This window comes from Saccopteryx leptura, chromosome 4 (assembly GCF_036850995.1).
Source record: "Saccopteryx leptura isolate mSacLep1 chromosome 4, mSacLep1_pri_phased_curated, whole genome shotgun sequence".
NCBI lineage: Eukaryota > Metazoa > Chordata > Mammalia > Chiroptera > Emballonuridae > Saccopteryx > Saccopteryx leptura.
Window position 1 is genome coordinate 77,534,816 of NC_089506.1, and position 25,603 is coordinate 77,560,418.

Consider the following 25,603-nt stretch of genomic DNA (forward strand, 5'->3'; position numbering starts at 1 on the left):
AGTTGATGCTTCCTGTTCCTTCCCCCTGCTCTTTCCCTCTCCCTCTCTCTCTCTCTCTATATATATATATCTATCTCTTTTCTCTAAAATGAATAAAGTCTTTAAAAATTTTTTAAAAAGTTTAGAAGATTTACAGAGTTTATTATAAATATAAAGTAGCCCATTTTAAAGCCTGACTTATTCTCTTCTCTCCAAATTCACAAAAAACATACCAAAGCTAGCAAGTTATGAAATTCTGCTTGGTTTACTAGCTAAAATCTTATGCTTTCTTTTAAAGTTTGTTAGTTTGTTTGTAAATATTATTCTAGAGCCATTACTAAATTTATCATGTTCAAAAATATCAATAAAAAAGCCAAGTAAATCTTTGGTGGAAATCATATATATTTATAAAAAGAAGGATTATGCACAATAAAAAATAGTTTAAAGACAGCTTGTTATAGCACTGCAACAAAAACAGTTGATTTAAAAATTTATATTAAGATCTTTGGAATTAGATATACTTTACATTATAGGAAAGATTTATTCAATATTACACTTATTAAAAGACTTCTATGGGTACGAGTTTATAAAGTTGATGTGTATTCAGAAGTATAACAATTTAAGCCATTCTAAAAGATTTTGACATTCTACAGAATTAAAGATAGGTTAATTATATAAAGACTTACCTCAATTTTAAATTTGATCTATTGCTTAAATCACAAATAAATCTGTAAGTATACATTAAACAATGAAAAGACCCATTCACCTTATTTTCGAAGTTTATGAAAGGTATAATGGAAACTTTTGTACTATCTCAGCAACTTTTCTGTCTGAAGCTATTTAAAAAAAGCATGTTAAACACTGTTTATTCTGCTCATAGTCAAACCACTGAAAATTCAATGTACAATGAGGTAATGATATTTATACTGTTAATATTCATCAGTGATTTTTCCTTTAAACTAGGCTATTAAATGTAATTTACTATTGATAAATGAAAGATAAATCATCTTGTCTTCTCCTCCGTCCTACACATGAATCAGAACATAAAGATTTGTAAAAAATGAACTGGGGAGTGTACAACTACTTTGGAATTAAGCTTGGCAGGTTAGGTTCTCTTAAAGTTAAAACATTCAACTACTCGATGATTAGCAATCCCACTCCTAGGTATTTATCAAAGAGAAATAAAAAAACATATGCCCACAAAAGAAGTGTATAAAAAATGTTCATAGCAGCTTTATTCATGATAGCTCAAAACTGAAAACAATCTAAATGTCCATCAACAGGTGAATGGATACACAAATGCGGTATATTCAAACTCAGCAGTAGTAAGAAATGAACTACTGATACAAAAATAAATGCATGAAACATAATAAGGCTGAGTGAAAGGAGCTAGGCACAGAAGAGTACATACTGTATGTCTCCATTTACTAAACTACCATGACAGAAATCAGGGTTTGTCTCTTGAGGAGTAGTGATTGAGATTGAGAAAACGGTATTAGGAAACTCTCTAGGGGTGACTGAATTGCTCTATATCTTGTTTCACTGTATAAAAAATTACATATTTAAAAAATAATGCTATATGTATATGTATATTATAATTCAATTAAAATGAAAATTATACTGTATTGAAAATATATTTTCTAAAAGAAAAGTAACAAGAACAAGAATTGAAGCATTTTAACAATTCTATTTTCAGGACGCTTACCTGTCTAAGAGCTGATTGTACTTTTCTAAAGCATCCTTTTCAACCATCACTGCTCGGTCTTTTTCAGCCAAAGCATTATCCCTCGCTTCTCGGAGATTTCTAAAATTTAAACATACATTCAGTTATTCTAAAGTAGCCATTTTTTGAAGATTCGTGAACAAGTTTTTTTGTTTTTTTTTTTTAGATAGAGACAGAGTGAGAGAGAGGAACAACTAGGGACTAACTGACAGGAAGGGAGAGAGATGAGAAGCATCAATTCTTTGTTGCGGCTCCTTAGTTGTTCATTGATTGCTTTCTCATATGTGCCTTGATGGGGAGGGGGGAGCTTCAGCAGAGCGAGTGTTCCCTTGCTCAAGCCAGGGATCTTGGACTTCAACTCAGTGGGGTCATGTCTATGATTCCACGCTCAAGCCAGCGATCCCACACTCAAGCTGGTGAGCCTGTGCCCAAGCCGGTGATGTCAGGGATTTCAAATCTGGGTCCTCTGCTTCCCCGTCTGATACTCTATCCAAGGTGCCATCGACTGGTCAGGCCTATGAGCTTGACCTCAAAAATGAGCTTTTGTAGAATTGGGCTACCTAACAATCTTAAGGAGCCCCGAGGATGGCAAACCAAACTCTGTATTATTTCCAGTCTACCGGAAAGTTCTGTCCATTTTTGGAATAAAACAAAATACAAATTTTTCTTACCGTCAAACTTTATTAAATAATATAATTGCCATTATTATTAATGATTTCTTGCCAGCATGAGGGCAATTTGTATATCCCATTTTTAAAAAATGTTTTATCTTTTGATGCGAAAAGTTGAACAAGTGCTTGTTTGATATCTTCTTCATTTTTGAATTTTTTGCCCTTCAAAAAATTTTGTAAGGATAAAAACAAGTGATAGTCAGAGGATGCTAAGTCAGGGGAACATGGTGGATGCGACAGAATTTCCCAGCCTAGTTCTGCAATTTTTTGACGAGTCCTCAAAGCAGCATATGGCCTGGCATTATCATGATGCAGTATGATGTTCTTCCTATTGAACAGCGCCGGCCTCTTTTCTTGGACTGCTGTCTTTAAATTATCCAGTTGCTGACAATACTTCTCCGAATTGAGCTTTTCGTTCGGTTTTAAAAGCTCATAATGTATTGGTCCTCGAATGTCCCACCATATACACAACATTCTCTTATTCAGAGTCAAATTTGGTTTAGAGGTGGAAGGGCTAGGTTTTCCGGGTTCACAATATGCCCTTTTCCTTACGATGTTTTTGTAGGTAATCCACTTTTCATCCCCAGTTATCATCCAGTTCAAGAAGGGCTCGATTTTGTTCCGAGCAAGCAGAGATGTGCATATGATGACTCGATCATCAAAATTCATTTGACTTAATTCATGTGGCACCCATCTTGAATATTTCCACACCAATCCTATCTTCCGAATATGGTCCGAAATGGTTTGCTGAGCTGAATTAAGCCTTTCTGCGATCTCCGATGTTGTCAGAAAAGGATCTTGCTCCAACATGGTCTTAACATTGTCATTGATCAAAGATGGTCGCCCAGAACGTGGCTTATCAGAAAGGTCGAAATCACCTGTTTCGAATTTTTTGAACCATCTTCTGCATGTCCTATCAGAAACTGTACCTTCACCAAACACTTTCAATAAATTTCTACATGCTTCTGTAGCATTTCTTCCTTGTTGAAATTCGTAAAAATACAGTGGCGTAAACGTATTTTATCAGTAGCCATGGGTACACTATCACTTCACACATAAGACTAACGGGAATCAACTTTGTTTTAGTTCATTTGCTACGTCAGTATGTATACATTAAGTGATAAAAATAGAGAGGCACACATGCGCCAAATAAACGTGCTTAAGTGTCGAAACTTGTAGACCTGATACAAATTTGCCTGGCTTGAGTTTCTGCAGCAAAATGCAGCAGTGCAGGTGCAAACACGGTCTATCTCTAAATGTCATGTTATTTTGATTCACAACTTCTCTCCACACGGGTGAAAGGTAGACTAAATAGTAACTTGTTTAATACCATAATATGATATAATGAGACAGGCATAATTACATATTATCCATGAGACAACTGAGGTTATAAAATATTAGTAAATATTCTAAAATATATTTTAAATAAAATAATCCTGATGAGATGATAAATAGATTAAAGTGAAAGTTGTTGTCCAAGTAAGATTGCTGTTAGAATGGTGATTTGGAGGTAGAATAGTATTCCAGCAACAGAACGTTAGCTGTGACTGCTGGAGTAGCTCAATGAAGTGGAGCTGAGAGGAAGGTCAACACTCAGGTAAGGCTCAGGAAGTAGGAGGCCAGAGTAGTCAGTGTTTTTCAACTGGTGTGCTGCAAGAATTTTTAAAACACGCAATTCCTATGTAGTCAGGGGTGCTGACCTCTTTTCCCTTAGATTATCAAATAAAAAATGACAACAGCCAATACAACAATAGTGGTCCAGTGTGAATGAGTCAAAATTATATCTTTTTTTTTTTGTCAGATTAGCAGGAAACATATTTTTTGGGGTGTGTGCTGCAGAATTTTAGCATATTGTAATTAATTTATGTGTGCCAAGAGATTAGAAAGGTTGAAAATCACTGGGCCAGAGTATTAGATAAATCATCCACTTGCGGTGCTGATAGCACCATAATTGAAATTGAAAGTGACACAAAGATACATTTGGTGACAGTTAAGAGAAATGTCCAAAAGGTGGAAGGTCATAACAGTGAGTAATTGGGAGATGATAAGCCAGGGATGAGCCTTTAATGACAAATCTCATTTTTTAATATTTTATTATAGTGGAAATTTGGATCTAAAAAAAAATACCAACAGTAAGCTTCTTTCAATTTTTTTCAAAAATTCTTCTTTAAAAGAGTTATAACACAAATAAAGACAGTGTAACAAATGATTTTGTTCACTTAATCCTTATAATTCCCTTATGTTTCATTTTCAAACCTATTTTATAGCTGAGTAAAATGAAATTTAGAGAGCCTAAGTACCTAGCCCCAAGTCACATGATCTAAGTGTTAAAGCCACAACTTGAGCCCAGCCATGCCTTATTCTAAAGTGAGTGGGGGTTTTTTGGTTTTGTTTTAATTTAATATCCTATCACCCTATCTCCCATAAAAAACTAAGCTGGATAGTAGAATCCAGTTTTTATAATTTGTGTAATTCTATACAAATGAAAACCCACATAGTTTGAATGATTCTATCTAATAACTATTGAGTAGAAATTCTTAATGGTCATATGTGCTGTGCCAGTATTCAACTTCATCTTTTGCATGGTTCAAACATGCAACAAATTTAAATTTTAAAACATGTCAACCAATAGAAATTCATCAATGAAGCAGTTTATGAGCCAGAAATCAAGAAATTTAAAAGAAACTAGAGTACAGATAACTCTTATTAAAAAGAAAATAAGTGCAGAAAGTAGATATCATAAAATGGCCTGTCATTTGCTGATATCCTGTTTGCAATGACCTTCGAACAATATTCTATTATCGAACTGAAATGTGAAAATTTACTTTTATAGATAAAACAAAAATCCTCAAAGTATATTAGACATTTATATATTTTTCATTCCTAGCTAATCTATACATTTTAGTCAGTAAATCATCACAAATTGGTTGCAATTTTTGTATCTAAAATATGCTCTCATTATTCTGTTATTTCATTAGCAAAATTCCATTTACAATACTGGTTAATCCTGAATGTATAGTTGCTAAGTGGAGGAGCCTCAGTCCCAGCTTTATTGCCTTTCCTGTAGTAATGGGCATTAACCCATTTATGTTGAAGGTTGAAATTTTTGAAATTCAGTTCTTCAAAATTTTTTTCTGAAAACGCACATCACTTTTTGATAAGCTCCCGGCACGCCAGTGTCTGCAGCAGTGACTAACTGTGCACCACGTGATAACATGCACCCTCAGAAGTCAGATATGTAAAAAATCAGACCTCGGCGATGACCTTGAGCAGTACGATATAAATAGCTTCCACGTCACTACCGTTCCAATAGTGGAACATGAGGCATAAATGGGTTAAAAATAAAAGCAAGTCATAGGGAATGAAATAAAACACAGACTAAATAGTAGGGCTTGTGAGAGGAGGTAGAGAGGATACTAGTGCATTCATCCTGCCACAATCTATATCACTCAGTCAACTATAATTAGGGTTTTATGAAGGCAGAATCAAAATTCTGTAGCCAAAAAGAGAAAGTTGATTATTTTTCATTGGAGGAAGAGAGGTAAGTGAATTAAGGGAAGATATGTAAGTTGGACCTAGAAGGACAAATAAGCAAAGGCAATTCAAGAAACAGAAAACTGAAACAAATGAAGAAAGTGCTCAAAGCTGACGCTCCCACCAGTTAAGTCCTCTCATAGCCGTTTGCTGGTAAGATTTCTGTGCAAACCCATCCTCCTAATCAGGTACTACACTTTCCAGAGCCTTGCCCACATCTGTATACATCAGTAAGAAGCAGCATAATTCCTTTTAACATACAGAGATACTGCCTTTAATGTTATCGATTGACTTTTAATGTTTCAAATTAAGGCTGAGAGACAAATGTAACTATTCTTCCAATGACAATAGTAGTAAACAAAGAGTGCTTACCACATGCTAGAAACTATTCTAGGTATTTTACATATAATAACTCTTATTATTTATAATAATATATTATATGTTATGACAAGATATTATAATTTAATTTTCACAGCAACCCCACAAAATGTAGTTGGCATCAATACCTCCATCTTACAGAGGAGAAGACTGGAACACAGAAGTAACTGCCTACTGTCACATAGAAGTAAGCTACTACGGAGTCCAAATGTGAACCCAAACTGTCTGGTTCTAGAGTCATGCACTTCATCACACTACGATTTCCTTTATTTCACATAAGTTTTCTCCTTGGGAAATTCTGACATTACAAGATTTACATTATATGATCATCTCATAGCATATATACACGTTAAGTCAAAAACAAGCCTTGAGAGAACTATGAATACATTACACACTGGCTCTTATGTCCCATGCTGTTTCAAACTTAGACTGGTTTGAAAAACACGAGGTGGATTGCAGTCCAGCATAGAAAAAAGTATAACTGCCATATAACTAAGAAGTTATCAATATTTTACTGTTAAATACATTAGAAAAGGTAACAAAATACTACAAAAGAATAGCAGGAATTCAAATGTTCTTCAAAAGACAAAATTGAAAAATTGATAGAAACTATCAGTAGCAAGTATGAGCTACAGAAGCTAAAATTTAAAAAGTCCAAACTGAATATATATTTTATATATAACCAAATGTAATTATATAATCAATTCACAAATATATAACCTATATATAATCAAATAAATATGTATATATCATCAAGTGTAATTAAAATAGCAAAGATGTTGAAATACAAAAGATGTTGAAATAAAAGTTTTAAAATGCAATTCAAATATTTCATCCTTAAAAATACTTTTAGAAAGCTAACAAGCCTGACCTGTGGTGGCGCAGTGGATAAAGCGTCGACCTGAAAATGCTGAGGTCACCGGTTCGAAACCCTGGGCTTGCCTGGTCAAGGCACATATGGGAGTTGATGCTTCTAGCTCCTCCCCCCTCCTCTCTCTCTGTCTCTCTCTCCTCTCTCTCCCTCTCTCTCTCCTCTCTAAAAATAAATAAAAAAAAAAAAAAAAAAAAAAAAAAAAAAGCTAACAATTCATTCCAAAACTGTTTTTCACGATTCTTTCATATTATTTCCTACAAACTACACTGGCTATACACGTACTTATCCCCCTCCCAAGCTCCCTATAATTGTGTATGGGAAGTGGACTGAGAAGAAAGATGACAGAAAAGGGAAATGAAATCTTATCACTTTTAGGTAAACGCAAAAGGAAAGTGAGTATGTGAGTCTTTTTTTTTTAATTTTATTTTTTTTTAAATTTTTTTTAAAATTTTATTTATTCATTTTAGAGAGGAGAAAGGGAGAGAGAGAGACAGAGAGGGAGAGAGAGAGGAGAGACAGAGACAGAGAGTGAAGGGGGGAGGAGCTGGAAGCATCAACTCCCATATGTGCCTTGACCAGGCAAGCCCAGGGTTTCAAACCGGCAACCTCAGCATTTCCAGGTCAACGCTTTATCCACTGCGCCACCCCAGGTCAGGCGAGTATGTGAGTCTTATAACTAGTGTCCAAACAATGTAATTTTCAATTTGAGGCACTGTTTAGAGTGAAAGAGAGTGCTCTTAATAATCATGCCAGAGGCCCTGGCCGGTTGGCTCAGCGGTAGAGCGTCGGCCTGGCGTGCGGGGGACCCGAGTTCGATTCCCGGCCAGGGCACATAGGAGAAGCGCCCATTTGCTTCTCCACCCCCCCCCCCCCGCTTCCTTTCTGTCTCTCTCTTCCCCTCCCGCAGCAGAGGCTCCATTGGAGCAAAGATGGCCTGGGCGCTGGGGATGGCTCCTTGGCCTCTGCCCCAGGCGCTAGAGTGGCTCTGGTCGCGGCAGAGCGACGCCCCGGAGGGGCAGAGCATCGCCCCCTGGTGGGCAGAGCATCGCCCCTGGTGGGCGTGCCGGGTGGATCCCGGTAGGGCACATGCAGGAGTCTTTCTGACTGTCTCTCCCCATTTCCAGCTTCAGAAAAATACAAAAAAAAAAAAAAAAAAATCATGCCAGAGCTTGACCAGGCGGTGGTGCAGGAGATAGAGTATCGGACTGGGATGCAGAGGACCCAGGTTTGAGACCCCGAGGTCGCCAGCTTGAGCGCGGGCTCATCTGGTTTGAGCAAAAAGCACACCAGCTTGGACCCAAGGTCGCTGGCTTGAGCAAGAGGTTACTCGGGTCTGCTGTAGCCCCATGGTCAAGGCACATATGAGAAAGCAATCAATGAACAACTAAGGTGTCGCAACAAAAAAACTGATGATTGATGATTCTCATCTCTCTCCGTTCCTGTCTGTCTGTCCCTATCTATCCCTCTCTCTGTCTTCGTAAAAAAAAAAAATCATGCTAGAGAAATAGGCATAAACCAGAACTTTCATGACAAACAACTTGGCAATACCATCACTTAAATTATAACATTCAAAAAAGAATGTTATACCGTATTTTTCACTCCATAAGACGTATTTTTTTCCCCCAAAGTGGAAGGGAAATGGCCATGTGTCTTATGGAGCAAAAAATATGGTATTTTACTAAATATTTTAACACACCATTTGGTTCAGAATATTTTTTTTCTTATTTTCCTCCTTAAAACCCTAGGTGTGCCTTATGATCAGGTGCGTCTAATGGAGAGAAAAATGTGGTAATTATTTCTCTAAAAAATGATTTTATTATTGTAATAAAATCTATGTACTTCATATATAATCTAGTATATATTGTGCCAGAGATGATTTCATACATCTAAGTTTGTCCAAGAGTATCTCACAACCAAAGCCTGAAGACCTCAGTACAACACATACAACAACAGACTTCTGCACAAGGTGGAATGGATTTTTTTACTACTAGAAGATAAATTTTATGATACTAATATGCCAAAACTAAATTTACACTTGAAAAATGGTAAGAAAAATGTTAAAAGAATGAGAAAAACTTTAGGAACCATTGAAATTCTAACAGGAACAAATCAGAGTTTGGCAATGCCAAGAGCACGTCTTCGCTTGAATAAATACCACTAATGCTCAGAGTTTTCATTTTACCAAGAATAGTGAAAAAAACCACGGGTGTCAGAAGAGCTCAGCAGCACAACTAGGCAACCCATTCTTTTCCTTCTGCTTCCATGTAAAATATTTTTGGTTAATAAAAGTGGGTATTTTTTTCCCCAGTTGGAACAAAAAGGAATTGAAACAGGCTGTTTATATGACAAGCTTATTTATAGGGAAAACATTTGAATTAATCACTTCTACCTTTTTTCTTTGTGGACAAATATAAAACTGCTCACTTCCATGTCTAATGCTTTTAGTTTTAAGATGACATAAAATAGAGGGGTACAAGTAGATTATCTGCTGTTATATAATCAATGACCAATAATTTTTCCTGTAATTAACTTAGCTGAAAAGTGAATGGCACATTAAAAAAAAGTGGAAATTTTACTTACACAACAGGGTATGTTATACAATTTAAGAGTAGAAATTTTCTGAGGTTACTACTGATTGAACATGCTATACTTTTCTATCCTTTTATAAATCTGGGGCCCACGCACATTTTTTTCATTTTATAGATGTGAAAACTTGGGCCCAAAGTAGATGATTATTTAACTTAAACTGTGGTTTCAAAACCTTATAAAAAGTTGCAGCACCAAAATGCAAAATACTTGTGACTAAAATCCATTAATGTGAAACCATTTGAATCTGGTGGATGGTTAACAGAGTGACTCCTACACGTCAGTCAGCAGGCTTGGCCCTCATCAAATCAAGCTCATTATAAACATCTGTGTAGGTTTTCATCTAAAACAATAGTCACCTGATTTTTCCAAAGTAGGACCAATTTATTCTTTCATTCAACAAATGTTTATTGAGCACTTACTATGTACCATAAATTGGTACATGGAATCCAGCACTGACCAAATGAAAATCGCTGCTCACATGGAAATTATATCCTCGTAGAAAAGAAATCAAAACTTTGTTAGTAGGTCCTAAGTGCTCAGGAGAAAAATTAGAAAGAGGAGAGGCTAGTGGGCAGCAAGTGTGAGGGGCTGTGGGGGATTTCATAACTTTAAATAGGGTGGTCAGGAAAGACATCAGAGAACAGATGTCATCTGAAGACTTGGAGAAAGTGAGGAGACTGGGTTCTCGGGTACCCAGGCGTGAAGGGCTAGGCAGTGGGGACGGTAAATACAAAGGACCTGAGGTGTGAAGCATACCTAATAGCTAAAGGAGTAGGAGGTACTGTGACTAAGCGAGTGACTACAACAGAGTAATAAAGTGAGGATGGGGGAACTGGGAGCAGACCACGAAGTATCACAGTCCATTACAATCATTTGCATTTTTACTGAATGAGATGGGGGACCTTTATATTTGAGCAGAGGAGCGATCCAATTTGAGCTACCATTGAACAGGAACTGCACTGCAAATAGACTGGTGGGGCACTGAAGGAAGCCAGAGCGACACTTAAGAGGCTCTGGCGGTGATTAAGGTAAGGGATAATGGTAGCTCAGACCAAGGTAGTATCTGTGAGATGGCAAGAGATCAAAATTTTTGAAGACACAACCAAAAGGATCGCTGATAGATTATAGAATGTGAAAAAGAGAGAAGAGGTTGAAGATGATTTGAAGGTTTTGGTCTAAGTGGCTAGAACAGGGCTGTTTTAATTAAGCTGGGTCACACTGAAGGCAGAGCAAGACTCAATGGGCAGAAGTTTGCTTCAGGACACATTAAACTTAAAATGCTTAGTAGATAACCAAGTAGAAATAAGGTAAAAGGAGGCTGCAAAAGATGCCAAGGAGATATGTGTCCCCAGGAGTAGGGAGTGGTCAACTGTATTAAATATTGCTGATAGGTCAAGTAGGATGAGAAGTGAGAACCTGACCATTAGCCTCTTGGCAACACAAAGGTCTCGGGGGGCCTATGAGAGCAGCCTTGTGGGAGTGGTATGAGGGGTGGCAGTCGGGCAGAAGCCCTAGAGCAAATTTTTTTTTTTTAATAATTTTATTTTTTTAATGGGGTGACATCAATAAATCAGGATACATATATTCAAAGATAACAAGTCCAGGTTATCTTGTCGTTCAATTATGTTGCTTACCCATCACCCAAAGTCAGATTGTCCTCTGTCACTTTCTATCTTGTTTTCTTTGTGCCCCTCCCCCTCCCCCTTTCCCTCTCCCTCTCCCCCCTCCCCCCGTAACCACCACACTCTTATCAATGTCTCTTAGTTTCACTTTTATGTCCCAACTACGTATGGAATAATGCAGTTTCTGGTTTTTTCTGATTTACTTATTTCGCTTCGTATCATGTTATCAAGATCCCACCATTTTGCTGTAAATGATCCAATGTCATCATTTCTTATGGCTGAGTAGTATTCCATAGTGTATATGTGCCACATCTTCTTTATCCAGTCATCTATTGACGGGCTTTTTGGTTGTTTCCATGTCCTGGCCACTGTGAACAATGCTGCAATAAACATGGGGCTGCATGTGTCTTTACGTATCAATGTTTCTGAGTTTTTGGGGTATATACCCAGTAGAGGGATTGCTGGGTCATAAGGTAGTTCTATTTTCAGTTTTTTGAGGAACCACCATACTTTCTTCCATAATGGTTGTACTACTTTACATTCCCACCAACAGTGTATGAGGGTTCCTTTTTCTCCATAGCCTCTCCAACATTTGCTATTACCTGTCTTGCTAATAATAGCTAATCTAACAGGTGTGAGGTGGTATCTCATTGCCGTTTTGATTTGCATTTCTCTAATAGCTAAAGAAGATGAGCATCTTTTCATATATCTGTTGGCCAATTGTACCGAGAGCGAATTTTTTAAAATGGGGGAGTTGTGGTAAAGAATGAGCACATAAAACACTGCAGGAATTTGGCCGCAAAGGGGAGCAAAGAAATGGGGCAGTGCCCAGAGGGAGACGTGGAGATAAAAAAGGCTCTGTAGAGGTGGGAGAAGTAATGTTTGTATGCAGCGGAAACTGTCTGGTAGCATGGGGAACACTGCCAGAAGAGGAGACAAAGGGGAGGCCGCCGGAGTCCGGTCCTTGAGCAGGGGAGAGGGCTCAGGCTCCAGTTACAAGTGGAGAGTGTGGGCCTTAGAAGCGCAGGGCCAAAGAGGTAGGTCCTGTAAAAAACTCTATTTTGTAACAGTGCCTTTTAATGCTATCAGTTGACCTTTATATAATACTCACTTTACTTAAATTGTCTACACAATGATAAAAGAATTTTTAAGTATTGCACATAGTCAAAAGGTATCAAAACAATAACCATTTATATATAGCTTTATAATTTAGAATGTACTTCTCACATATATTACCTCTGTTAGATCTTATAGGTCACCCTGTGAAATAGTATTAGCTCATTTTATGTTGTCCTGCTCCATCTGGCCAGGGACATAAATCATTCATCCCTCTGTATATGCTCCCCACCCACTAGTCATTTGATGGCCTTCTTGGTTATCAGATTCATTGTTACAATTTTATTTTTTATTTATTTATTTATTTCTATTTTTCCGAAACTGGAAACGGGGAGAGACAGTCAGACAGACTCCCGCATGCGCCCGACTGGGATCCACCCGGCACGCCCACCAGGGGCGATGCTCTGCCCACCAGGGGGCGTCGCTCTGCCGCGACCAGAGCCACTCTAGCGCCTGGGGCAGAGGCCAAGGAGCCATCCCCAGCACCCAGGCCATCTTTGCTCCAATGGAGCCTTGGCTGCGGGAGGGGAAGAGAGAGACAGAGAGGAAGGAGGGGGTGGGGGTGGAGAAGCAAATGGGCGCTTCTCCTGTGTGCCCTGGCCAGGAATCGAACCCGGGTCCCCTGCACGCTAGGCCGACGCTCTACCGCTGAGCCAACCGGCCAGGGCCTCATTGTTACAATTTTAGAGTGCTTGTGCTCAGCCCTGGCTGGGTAGCGCAGTTGGTAAGAGCATTGTCCCAACATGCTTAGGTTGCAGGTTCAATCCCCGGTCAGGACACATAAAGAATCAATCAATGAATACATAAATAAGTAGAACAACAAATCAATGTTTTCTCTCTCTAGCTCTCTCCCTTCCTTTCTCTCTCTCTCAAATCAATAAAAACAAAACAAAAACAGTGGTTGTGTTCAAGTAACCCTTATTTTACTTAATAATGGCCGCAAAGAGCAAGAGTAGTGATGCTGGCAGTTCTGGTATGCCAAAGAGATGCTGTAAATGGTTTAAGTGAGAAGATATGTATGTATAGGAAGAAAAACCGTATCTCCATCATACACATGGTTTGGTACTAGCGGTAGTTTCAGTAGATACTGGGCATCATGAATATACTCCCTGCAGATACGGGGTCTACTGTAGGATACATTTCACGTACTCACACACTCAAGTTCTTTCTTTGCTTATCTCTGCCTTTTCTCAAGTCTTTTTTTCTACTTTCTTCCTCTTCCCTCTCAACCCCTTTACTTCACAAGTCTGACTGACTGCAGAGACATATACCACATCAGATGGCATGCGTTTAATTTTGCTTTTCCACATGGAAGAGAAAATAAAAAGGCTCCCTCTTAATATCCCCCAATGTATGAAAAGCAAACCAAAGACAAAACCTATTTCTTTAATCTTATCATTTAACTTTCTTCCAAAAATGTTTATTGGGGGAGAGGTAAGGAAATTAAATACAAATATGCAAGTATAAATATTTCATGCATTTAATTCATATTGTAACAGCACACTTTGATAAAATACAACCGACACAATTATAAATCCAAGTCTAAAGCATGTAATTAATTTGTCCAGACATAAAAATATCTGAATGCATAAACTAGTATTTCCTAAATCTTATGCTTTATAAACAAGGAACACTAAGCTCCTTTCCTTAATTATTTTTAAGTTGTAACATTTCAAAAGAAATAATTTATAATTTATTTTAACCTTGTAAAATAAATTTATGTAGTGGGGCATAAACTGTAACCATAGTTAAATCCTGCTAGAATGAGGAAACTGTGATTCAGAAAGATTCAGCCACACAAAATACCGGGATTACTGTGACACTAAAATGATAGAGGCCAGTTTACACAACGAGCTGGCCAGGAGTCACTGTGCAATTCTAGGCCATTTGGCCCAGGCTGCAGCTTAGCACCACCTGGTGGCAACTGTTGACTGAAGCTTCAAAAGCCACAGGGTTTTCTGGCTCCTGGGGCTGCCTGGGGCTTCCAGACAGCAGCCCTAATCCCAGGAATCTCCTGATTAGGTGGTGTTCATTTTGAGGTCGATGTGGGGTCAGAATGGTGGGGAGAAGGAAACCTTTCCTCCTCCTAGCTTCCAGAAGTGGTTCTGTAAGCTGTTGTACTACCTCTACCAACTATCTTAGAAAATAGGGCCTAATTTATCTAAACGTATGTTTCCATGGGTTGCATTTTAAAGGATTTTTAAAAAACAACAATAAAAACTAAGAAATAAGGACATTTTCAAATGATTACATACCAAAGTTTATGCGGCTGTACAGGTTGTTTGGAAATAATCATGCATGTTATCACAAAAATAATCCCATAAAATTGAAGGTTATTAAGTCAGGGAATAAAAACTCATAAAACCCATAACAGAATTGAGCCACAGGACAAAAGTATGTATTTGTAAAATATAAATAATGTCATCTATGCCACAGATCTATCTCATGTCCAGATCTTTCTCCTGAGATTAAGAACCATACACAGTCAACTTTTCTATTTGCCTATCTCAGAATGAAACTAAACTAAATTTATCACGTTTATGGACTAAAACCTTGTCTTTTTCTAATGTTTTAAAAACTGCATCACTATCCACACAGTTGCCCAATCAAGAAATCTGGTGATAATGAGTAGTAAACTAGGCTTTTGGGGGTGCATACAGGTGTCAAAGTGCAATGTTGTACACCTGGACTTACATTAAGAAGGAAAGCAAGCAAGCAATAAAGAAACCTGGTGACACCCGACACACTGAATTTCTTCTCACTCTCCAATCCAATCTGGTCACTGAATCTTTTTCTTTTTCATTTTAGTAAAAGGAGGAGAGGGAGAAGGGAGAGAGATGAGATGCATCAACTTATAGTTGCAGCACCTTAGTTGTTCATTGATTGCTTTCTCATATGTGCCTTGACTGGGGGACTCCAGATGAGCCAGTGACCCCTTGTTCAAACCAGCGACCTTGGGCTCAAGCCAGTGACCTTGGAGTTTTGAATCTAGGTCCTCAAAGCCCCAGGCCAACGCTCTATCCACTGCATAATCGCTGGGTCAGGCTAGTCACTGAATCTTGTTGGTTCCACAACCTTTTTCCAATCTGGCCCATTTCTCTCTATCCCTGCTGCTGCTAATCCAGTTCTATCATCACTTCTCATCTTGATAATGAAAACCTCTAAAAGTGGTCTGTCAATAGCAGGGGTCCCCAAACTTTTTATATAGGGGGCCAGTTCACTGTCCCTTCAGACCGTAGGAGGGCCGGACTATAAAAAAAACTATGAACAGGCTCTGGCTGGTTGGCTCAGTGGTAGAGCGTCGGCCTGGCATGCAGAAGTCCCAGGTTCGATTCCCGGCCAGGGCACACAGGAGAAGTGCCCATTTGCTTTTCCACTCCTCCCCCTCTCCTTCCTCTCTGTCTCTCTCTTCCCCTCCTGCAGCCAAGGCTCCATTGGAGCAAAGATGGCCCGGGCACTGGGGATGGCTCCTTGGCCTCTGCCCCAGGCACTAGAGTGGCTCTGGTCGCAACAGAGCGACCCCCTGGAGGGGCAGAGCATCGCCCCCTGGTGGGCAGAGCTTCGCCCCTGGTGGGCGTGCCGGGTGGATCCCGGTTGGTCGCATGCGGGAGTCTGTCTGACTGTCTCTCCCCGTTTCCAGCTTCAGAAAAATACAAAAAAAAAAAAAGAAAAAAAAAAAAAATGAAAAAAAACCCCCCCACCAAACTATGAATAAATCCTATGCACACTGCACGTATCTTATTTTAAAGTAAAAAGTCAAAACAGGAACAAATACAATATTTAAAATAAAGAACAAGTAAATTTAAATCAACAAACTGACCAGTATTTCAATGGGAACTATGGGCCTGCTTTTGGCTAATGAAATGGTCAATGTGCTCCTCTTACTGACCACCAATGAAAGAGGTGCCCCTTCTGGAAGTACGGCGGGGGCTGGATAAATGGCCTCAGGGGGCCGCATGTGGCCTGTGGCCGTAGTTTGGAGACCCCTAGTCTATAGCCTTATACTCTTCCAATCACCTCTTCACATTGCAGACTAGGCTTCTTTACATAAAGTCAGATATCATACATATCCTTAAAATTACTCAGTAGGTCCCCACTAGTCTTAGACAACAGCTCAAATGCATTATAAGGACCCGTTTCCTTCTTCTGCTTCATCTCTTACAACTCTCTACTCCCCATTCTACACTCTAGCCCTACCACACTATATTGTTTTCTCAAAAAGTTTCATTTATGTCTTGCCTCCAAGTTTTTTATACATGCTGTAAATTCACTGCCTAATTACCTTTCCTACATAGTCTTACACTTGCCTTCATGTAGGTGTTAGTATGGCTATTTCTCCCTCCTTGAAGTCTCCTTGATTCCTCCCCAGGCTGCGTTAGACACACCTTGAGTGCATGTGATCTCTGTTAGATTCAGGGAGTACTGACATGCTGGGGCTGCCAAGAGTGTACAAGGTCCCTGTGACGCTGAGAACAAAGAGTTCAGCAACATCCTGCATTGAGTCAGAGACCCTTATCAGAAGTTTATGTTTGAAATTCTCCACTGAGTAATACCCCCCACCCCCCGTAACTGCGCACGACCTCCCTAGCCAATTGCTAAACGCAAAATTCGCTTCTGTATGAACCGCTTGCTTGCTACGCTATAAAAACCCCTAGACTGTAGGCGCTCGGTGTGACTCTGGTGACTGCCACCTGAGCTCACCCCTGCACAGGTTTGGTTTTTTTTGTTTGTTTGTTTTTTCTTTTTCTCTTGGCCATAAAACTTTGTCTGAAACTCTCCAAACGTCTCCAGTGTTTGTTTTACCTGGCGAGTGCAACAATCTCATCCTGCGTATCCTGCTGTTTTCTGCACAACCATCAAACTTACCATTTTTCTTTATTTGTCTTTATCCTGCAATAGACTAACAGCTTTGTGAAGGTGCAGGCCACCACTGTATGACACTTAGCATGCATCTGGCACATGGTGGTTCTCACTAAATATTTGCTAAATAAATGTATTGCTTTGAGAGCTTGAATATAAACTTTTCAATATCAACCTTAGTCTGATTTAAAGTCTTGCTTGTTGACAAAGATCACAATATCATATACCCAAATCATGCTGATAAACTAGTGTAACAATTTCAAAATAATATTCCCACTAAAATATAAATTTTCAAAAGCTATATAAACTTTAATGATGGCATATAAAAATAACTGCCATTCAAATAAGTATTTGTTTTTGCCCAAGAATGCCAATCACTAAGGAACCTATCTAAAAGTAACTGCATGAATGGACTTTTTTCTTTTTGTATTGATTTTAACTTGTTGTGTTTACATAGTTACAAGTGTACCCTTGAATATATCTCCCTCCCATCCCCCTTGTTCTTCTTGATACTCCCTTTGCCTCCTCCCCTCACTTCCTTCCCCACTTTCCTCCATGATTTACTATCCTGCCTTCTATCTCCGTTATGTGTATATACTTTCACTAATGTCTTTCCTTTCTTTGATCCCCTCCTCTCATCCCCTTTACCTTTGACCGCATTCCCTCTGGACTCTTTGACCCCTTCTCTGCCTCTCTTCTGTTCCTCAGTTCACATTGTTCATTGGATTCCTCATATGAGTGAGATCATATGATATTTTTCTTTCTCTGCCTGGCTTATTTCACTTAGCATAATAGACTCCAGGTCCATCCATGTTGTCTCAAGGGGTAAGATTTCCTTCCTTTTCATGGCTGTGTAGCATTCCATTGTGTATATGTATCACTGCTTTTTAATCCACTTGTCTACTGATGGACACTTGGGCTATTTCCAGATCTTGGCTATTGTAAACAATGCTGCAATAAACATGGGGCTGCATTCTTCTTTTGAAGCAGTGATTTGTTATTCTTAAGATATATTCCTAGAAGTGGGATAGCTGGGTCAAAAGGCAGTTCCATTTTTAATTTTTTGAGGTATCTCCATACTTTTTTCCACAGTGGCTGCACCAGTCTGCATTCCCACCAGCAGTGCAGGAGGGTTCCCTTTTTTCCACACCCTCACCAGTACTTGTTATGTGTTGTTTTGTTAATGGGCGCCATTCTGACAGGTGTGAGGTGGTATCTCATAGTGGTCTTAATTTGCATCTCTCTAATGATTAGTGATGTTGAACATTTTTTCATATGCCCATTGGCCATCTGTATTTCCTCTTTGGAGAAGTGTCTATTCAGTTCTTTTGCCCAATTTTTGATTAGATTGTTTACTTCCCTGGTGTTGAATTTTACAAGTCCTTTATAGATTTTGGTTATTAACCCCTTATTGGCTGTGTTGGTGAATATGTCCTCCCATTGTGTGTGTTGTCTTTTTATTTTGTTCATGGTGTCTTTTGCTGTGCAAAAGCTTTTTAGTTTGATATAGTCCCATTTGTTCATACTGTCCTTTATTTCACTTGCCTGTGGAGTTAAATCAGCAAGTATATTGCTGTGAGAGATGTCAGAGAGCTTATTGCCTATGTTCTCTTCCAAGATGATCATTCTTTCACAACTTACATTCAAGTCTTTTATCTATTTTGAGTTTATTTTTGTGAATGGTGTAAGTTGGTGGTCTAGTTTCATTTTTTTTGCATGTATTTGCCCAATTTTCCAAGCACCATTTATTAAAGAGATTGTCTTCACTCCATTGTATGCACTTACCTACTTTGTCAAATATTAATTGTCCTTAAAGGTGTGGGTTTATTTCTGGGTTCTCTGTTCTGTTCCATTACTCTGTATGCCTGTCCTTATGCCAGTATCAAGCTGTTTTAAGAAAAATGGCCTTGGAATATAATTTGATATCAGGAAATATGATACCACCCCCCGCTTTATTTTTCTTTCTCAAGATTGCTGAGGCTATTCATGTTCTTTTTTGGTTCCATATAATGTTTGGAATATTTGTTCTATATCTTTGAAGTATTACATTGGTAATTTAGTAGAAATTGCATTGAATTTATATATTGCTTTGGGAAGGATAGACATTTTAATAATATTTATTCTCCCTATCTATGAACACGGTATGTGCTTCCATTTGTTTGTATCTTCCTTGATTTCTTTTATTAATGTTTTATAGTTTTCCGAGAACAGGTCTTTAACCCCTTTGGTTAAATTTACTCCTAGGTACTTTATTATTTTGGTTGTAATAGTGAAGGGGATTGTTTCCTTAATTTCTCTGACAGTTCATTGTTGGTGTATATAAATGCCACTGATTTCTGAATATTGATTTTATATCCTGACACCTTGTTGAATTCATTTATCAGGTCTAGTAGTTTTTTGACTGAGACTTTAGGGTTTTCTATGTACAGTATCAAATCATCAGCAAATAATGAAAGTTTTACTTCTTTTCCAATTTGGATGCCTTTTATTTCTTCTTCTTCTCTGATTGCTGTGGCTAGGACTTCCAGAACTATGTTGAATAAAAGTGGTGAAAGGGGGCACCCTGCCTTGTACCTGTTTTAAGGTGATTGCTTTTAATTTTTTCCCATTGAGTATGATGTTGGCTATTGGTTTGTCATAGATGATCTTTATCATATGGAGGTATCTTCCCTGTATTCCCACTTTGCTGAGAGTTTTGATCATAAATGAGTGCTGGATTTTATCAAACGCTTTTTCTACATCTATTGATATTATCATGTGGTTTTTATCTTTCCTTTTGTTTATGTGTTGAAGTACATTGATTGATTTGCGGATACTGTACCAGCCTTGTCTCCCTAGAATAAATCCCACCTGATCATAATGTATGATTTTTTTCAAGTATTGCTGGAACTGATTTGCTAATATTTTGTTGAGAATTTTAGCATCTAAGTTCATCAGGGATATTGGTCTATAGTTTCCTTTCTTTGTAGTGTCTTTACCTGGTTTTGGAATGAGGATTATGTTCGCTTCATAAAAGGAGTTTGGAAGTTTTTCCTCCTCTTGAATTTTCTGAAATAGCTTGAGAAGGATAGGAGTTAGTTCTTCTTTGAATATTTGGTAAAATTCGCCAGTGAAGCCATTAGGTCCAGGACTTCTATTTTTTGGGAGTTTTTTGATTAGTGTTTCAATCTCTTTTGGAGAAATTGGTCTGTTCAGGTTTTCTGATTCTTCCATACTGATTTTTGAATGATTATATATTTCAAGGAATTTATCCATTTCATCGAAGTTGTCCCATTTTTGGGCATACAGTTTTTCACGGTATTTTCTTATGATCCTTTGATTCTCTGCTGTATCAGTTGTTACTTCTCTCTCATTTCTAATTTTATTTATTTGAGCCTTCTCTCTTTTTTTCTTGGTGAGTCTGGTTAAAGGTTCATCAACTTTGTTTACCTTTTCAAAGAAACAGCTCTTGGTTTCAATGATCTTCTTCATTATTATTTTTGCCTCTATGTCAATTATTTCCACTCTGATCTTTATTATTTCCTTCCTTCTACTTCCTTTGGGCTTTACTTGATGTTCTTTTTGTAGTTCTTCTAGGTTCAGTGTTAAGTTGTTAATTTGAGCTTTTTCTTCCTTCTTAAGGTATGCCTGTAATGCTATGAACTTCCCTCTCAGGACTGCTATTGCTGTGTCCCATAAATTTTGAGTTGTTGTATGTTCATTTTTATTTGTTTCAAAGAAGTTTTTTATTTCTTCCTTGATTTCATTGTTAACTCATTCATTATTTAATAGCATGTTATTTAGCCTCCAAATGTTTGAATGTTTTCCAGTTTTTCTATTGTAGTTGATTTCTAGTTTCATGCTGTTGTGGTCAGAGAAGGTGTTTGATATGATTTCAATCTTCTTAAATTTATTAAGACTTGTTTTGTGTCCTAACATGTGGTCTATCCTAGAGAATGTACCATGAGCACTTAAAAAAGAATGTATATTCTGCTGCTTTGGGATGAAAGGTTCTAAAGCAGTGGTTCTTAAACATTTTGAAGTCGGGTGCATTTAAAATACTACAGATAATTGTAGGCGTACTATATACATATGTCTGATAAATGTTATAATGATTAAGTCCAATATTAAAGAAAAAATATAAAGTCCAAGCATGCTTTTATGGTAATTAAATGAAATAAGTATGACAGAATTAAATTTATTGTGACATTAAAATACATTTTTATATTACATTTCTTGAGTTATGCTTTTTAGAATTCATAATAAAGAAGGGTTAAAAAATTTAAAAAATTAAAAAAATGTTATCATATATGTGTGTGTGTGTGTGTGTGTGTGTATTCTTAGTAAGATTTAATAATTTGGCAGGTCCCGGCGCGAATGTGTTAAGTTTTTTCATTCTTGTGTTTATAAGAAACATGAGCCTGATGTGTCCTAGCGATTTCTTCAATGTTTGGGCATATATTTGAAAGGCAAACTCTCATTTTCTTGTTAATACATTGAAGAAATCCTAATTCATATCAATAGGATGTTGAAAATTGTAGTAAAATGTTCAAAGCTTTTTTAGATATTGCCACATATTCTTCTTTTATAGAACTCCAAAAGGCTTCAAGAGACAATTCCTTATGTTTAATCATCAATCTACAATCAGTGGCTATAGCTTCCAGTTCTTCTTCTTCTGTTAATGTTAAACCAAAATCACTTGAAGCTTCCATGAATGGGTTTCTAATCTAATCGTATTGTTCAGTGTTAAGTGATAGACAATGCTATAAATTAAATTCTGCCTGTCAGCCTTCAAGTCCTTTTTTATTTACACTTAACTTTTGCTCACTTCCAGAATCGGGTTCTTCAATATCATGTTTCTTTATGAGAAATCTATCCATTTTTGGGGTGTATTTATCTAAAAATAATATAATATAATGATGTGTTAAAAATAAATATAATAATGATGTGTTAACAAAAAGCGGTATTTCGGTAATGAAACGGTATAATAGAGTAACTATATTTTTATATCTGGGCACATGCTGTGAACCAGTGAAGCTAGTAATTCCAGGTCTCAAGTGGGAATGGTGCAGAATTAAGAAAATTCGTGGAATTAAGAAGATACGTGGTCAGGAGGGCCTGTAATTGCTGCAGGCAGGAACAAAGTGTGCCCAAAAATCACATCTTACTTTATTTATAGGGCAAAGTGGGTCATTAGGAAATCAATGAGATCTTTGATCATGTTTCCAAGGCAACCCAAGAATTTTACCAAGTGCAGAAAACCCCCACCATACATATCATCTTAACTTTATACCAAACAAAGGATAGAAGAAACTTGCCTCCAGTCTTTCAGGGAACATGGGGGGTAGTGTAAACAATCCAGCACCACAGATTAACAGCCTTTTGCAACCTAATCAGGCAAGTGAGGTGAGGGATTGGGCAGACTGTCAGCTTTAGCCAATTCCTTACACCCCTGTCCCCCAAAAAATCTAAACTCAAAAACCCTGTGGTTCTTTGGTCCCCAACAGGCACATATTTCTCTGGAATACCATAGGAAGCACCTGGAAATCTTCTAGGGTGCACCAGTGCACTCTGGTGAACACTTTGAGAACCACTGTTCTAAAGATATCTATTAAATCCAGCTGATCTAGTGTGTTATTTAAGGCTGCTGCTGCTTTGTTAATTTTCTGTCTGGGGGTTCTAGCCATTGATGTTAGTGGGGTATTAAAACCCCCTACTATTGAAGTATTGTTGTTGATCTTGCCCTTTTTGTCCATCAAAATCAGTTTTATATATTTAGGTGACTCTATATTAGGCGCATATATATTTATAACAGTTATACCTTCCTGTTGTAATGCTTTTATCATTATGTAGTGACCTTCTTTATCTCTTACTATAGCCTTTGTTTTAAAGTTTATTTTGTCAGATATTAGTATTGCTACCCCAGCTTTTTTTTCCTTTCCATTAGTGTGAAATATTTTTTTTCCCATCCCTTTACTCTCAGTCTATGTGTATATTTTGTTCTGAGGTGGGTCTACTGTAGACAGCATATGTATGGGTCCTGTTTTCTTATCCATGCAGCTACCCTATTCTTTTGATTGGAACATTTAATCCATTTACATTTAAGGTTATTATTGATATGTAGTTGTTTATTGCCATTTTATTCTTTAGATCTATAATCCTCTTTTTCTCGATTTCTTTTTTCCTTTGCCCTTTCTACAGCAAGCCCCTTAACATTTCCTGCAGCACTGGTTTGGTTGTAATGAATTCCTTGAGTTTTTTTTTTTTTTTTTTTTTGTCTGGGAAGCTTTTTATTTCCCCTTTAATTTTAAATGATAATCTTGCTGGATAAAGAAGTCTTGGTTATAGGCTCTTGTTTTGCATTACTTTGAATATTTCTTGCCATTCCCTTTGGTCTCTACTGTTTCTGTTGAAAAGTCGATGTCATCCTTATGGGGCTCCCCTATAGGTGACTTCTCTTGCTGCTTTTAGTATTTTTTCTCTATCTCTTAACTTTGGTATTTTAATTATGATATGTCTTGATGTAGGCCTCATTGGGTTTCTCTTTACTAGGACTCTGTGCTTCTTGAACTTGTGTGATGTTTTCCTTCATCACTTTAGGAAAGTTTTCAGCTATGATTTCTTCAAACAGATTCTCTATCCCTTGTTCTTTCTCTTCTTCAGGAACCCCTATGATGAGGATGTTATTTCTCTTCATGTTGTCAGAGTTCTCTTAAGTTTCCTCAGACTTTTGAGCCTCTTTTCTTTTTGCTGCTCTATTTCTGTGTTTTTATTTATCTTGTGCTCTAATTTGCTGATTCGATCCTCTGCTTCATCCAGCAGGCTCTTGATTCCTTCTAGTGTAGTCTTCATTTCTGATATTGTAATTGCCAATTCTGATTGATTCTTTATGATTTCAGTGTCCTTTTTGATGCCTGTAATTTATTTAGGTGCTCATTAAGTGCATCCATTGTAGCTCTGAGATCCTTAAGCATCCTCACAATCATTGTTTTAAACTCTGCATCTGGTTACTTCCATCTCATTCACTTCTTTTTCTGGGGATTTTTCTTGTTGATTCATATGGTTTACATTCCTCTGTCTTTCCATTCTTTCTGTGTGAAGTCTGCAAGCTTGTTAGAGTTGTGGGTCTGAGGTTGGTTTATGGAATGCAGCTTCTCCTCCAGGCCGTTATTCCTCAGCCTCTGCTGGTTGCTCAGATTTTAATTCTCCTTAACTAGTAGAATCGTTTAAAAGTATTAATTTTTCTGCTGTTTGTTTGCTGAGTCCAGCAGGAAGCTTCTGTGTTTAGGAGGGGGGAAGTGGGCGTATCTTATTTTTTTGGCCCCAGTTGAAACTGTATCCAGGAATGCGGTGGGTGTGACCTCTGAGAACCTTAAGGTGTGGTTTACCCACTGTCTCTCCGAGGGCAGGGTGCGTTCTCTGTATGAAGGGGGAGGTGTAGCTCAGGTCTCCTTGGAAACCTAAGTTACTGCCCCACCCCTTTACTTTCTCCTTTCTGATCAACATTTCACGCTGATTGGAGCTGGAGAGCTCTTTGGAGGTGGGTCAACTGATTCCACAATAGGCTTGTGGAGGAAGGAGGGGGCGACCCCTCCCCCAGCTATGGCCGCCTTGGCACTACAGAATGGCTCAGTTCAGGTTTTCTTCTCTCCACCATCATTTGTGTCCCCGTGTCTCAATCTCCCCACTCTCCTCATGCAAGACCAGTCCTCTCAGCCCTCCTCGACCCCAGAGCCCAGGCAAGTGGCTGTGAGCAATATTTTCTCCACTGGCCCTTTAAAGCTGCTACTCCTTTCACCAGCCGCTTCCCCCAGACAGAACTCTTGCTCTTCTCTCCACTCAATGCTGTCAGGTTGTCTCCTCCAGTCCCTTGGTTTCTAGGCTGGGGCTCCGGTCCTGGGCCTGAGGACTCCCACCTCTCAGGGTTTCTCTTCTCTCAATGAGAGAACTTCTGGACCCTTAGCCTCAGTCTCAGCCTCCCCTCACTTCTGGGAGCTGGGAAGCCCCCACCGCACCCCTGCACTCCCTACCAGGCTTGGTGTGGATTCTTCTGTGCTCTTGGTTTTTGAGTCCTGTTCTTTTAGTCCAAAGTTGGTTTTTCATGGTGATTGTTCTTAAATTAATTTGTAATCCAGTTTGGTCACAGGAGGTGGCTGTCTGTGCATCTGCCTACTCCGCTGCCATCTTCCAACTTGGGCCAGATCCTTTCCAGCCTCTAGAGGACACCCACATTTCTTGCCTCATGACCTTCTTCCTCCATCTTCCAAACCAGCGGCGC

General features: G+C 38.3%; 1 protein-coding gene across 4 annotated transcripts in view; it reads right to left on the bottom strand.

Annotated features, from left to right (window-relative positions):
- The window catches only part of PIBF1 (progesterone immunomodulatory binding factor 1), a 234,760-nt gene that overhangs the window by 164,255 nt on the left and 44,902 nt on the right, over nucleotides 1-25,603 (bottom strand). For all 4 annotated transcript variants that reach the window (XM_066380783.1, XM_066380784.1, XM_066380782.1 and 1 more), the window contains exon 10: nucleotides 1,685-1,783. In XM_066380783.1, coding sequence (XP_066236880.1) covers nucleotides 1,685-1,783 — 99 coding nt within the window. The remainder of the gene's footprint in view (nucleotides 1-1,684; nucleotides 1,784-25,603) is intronic.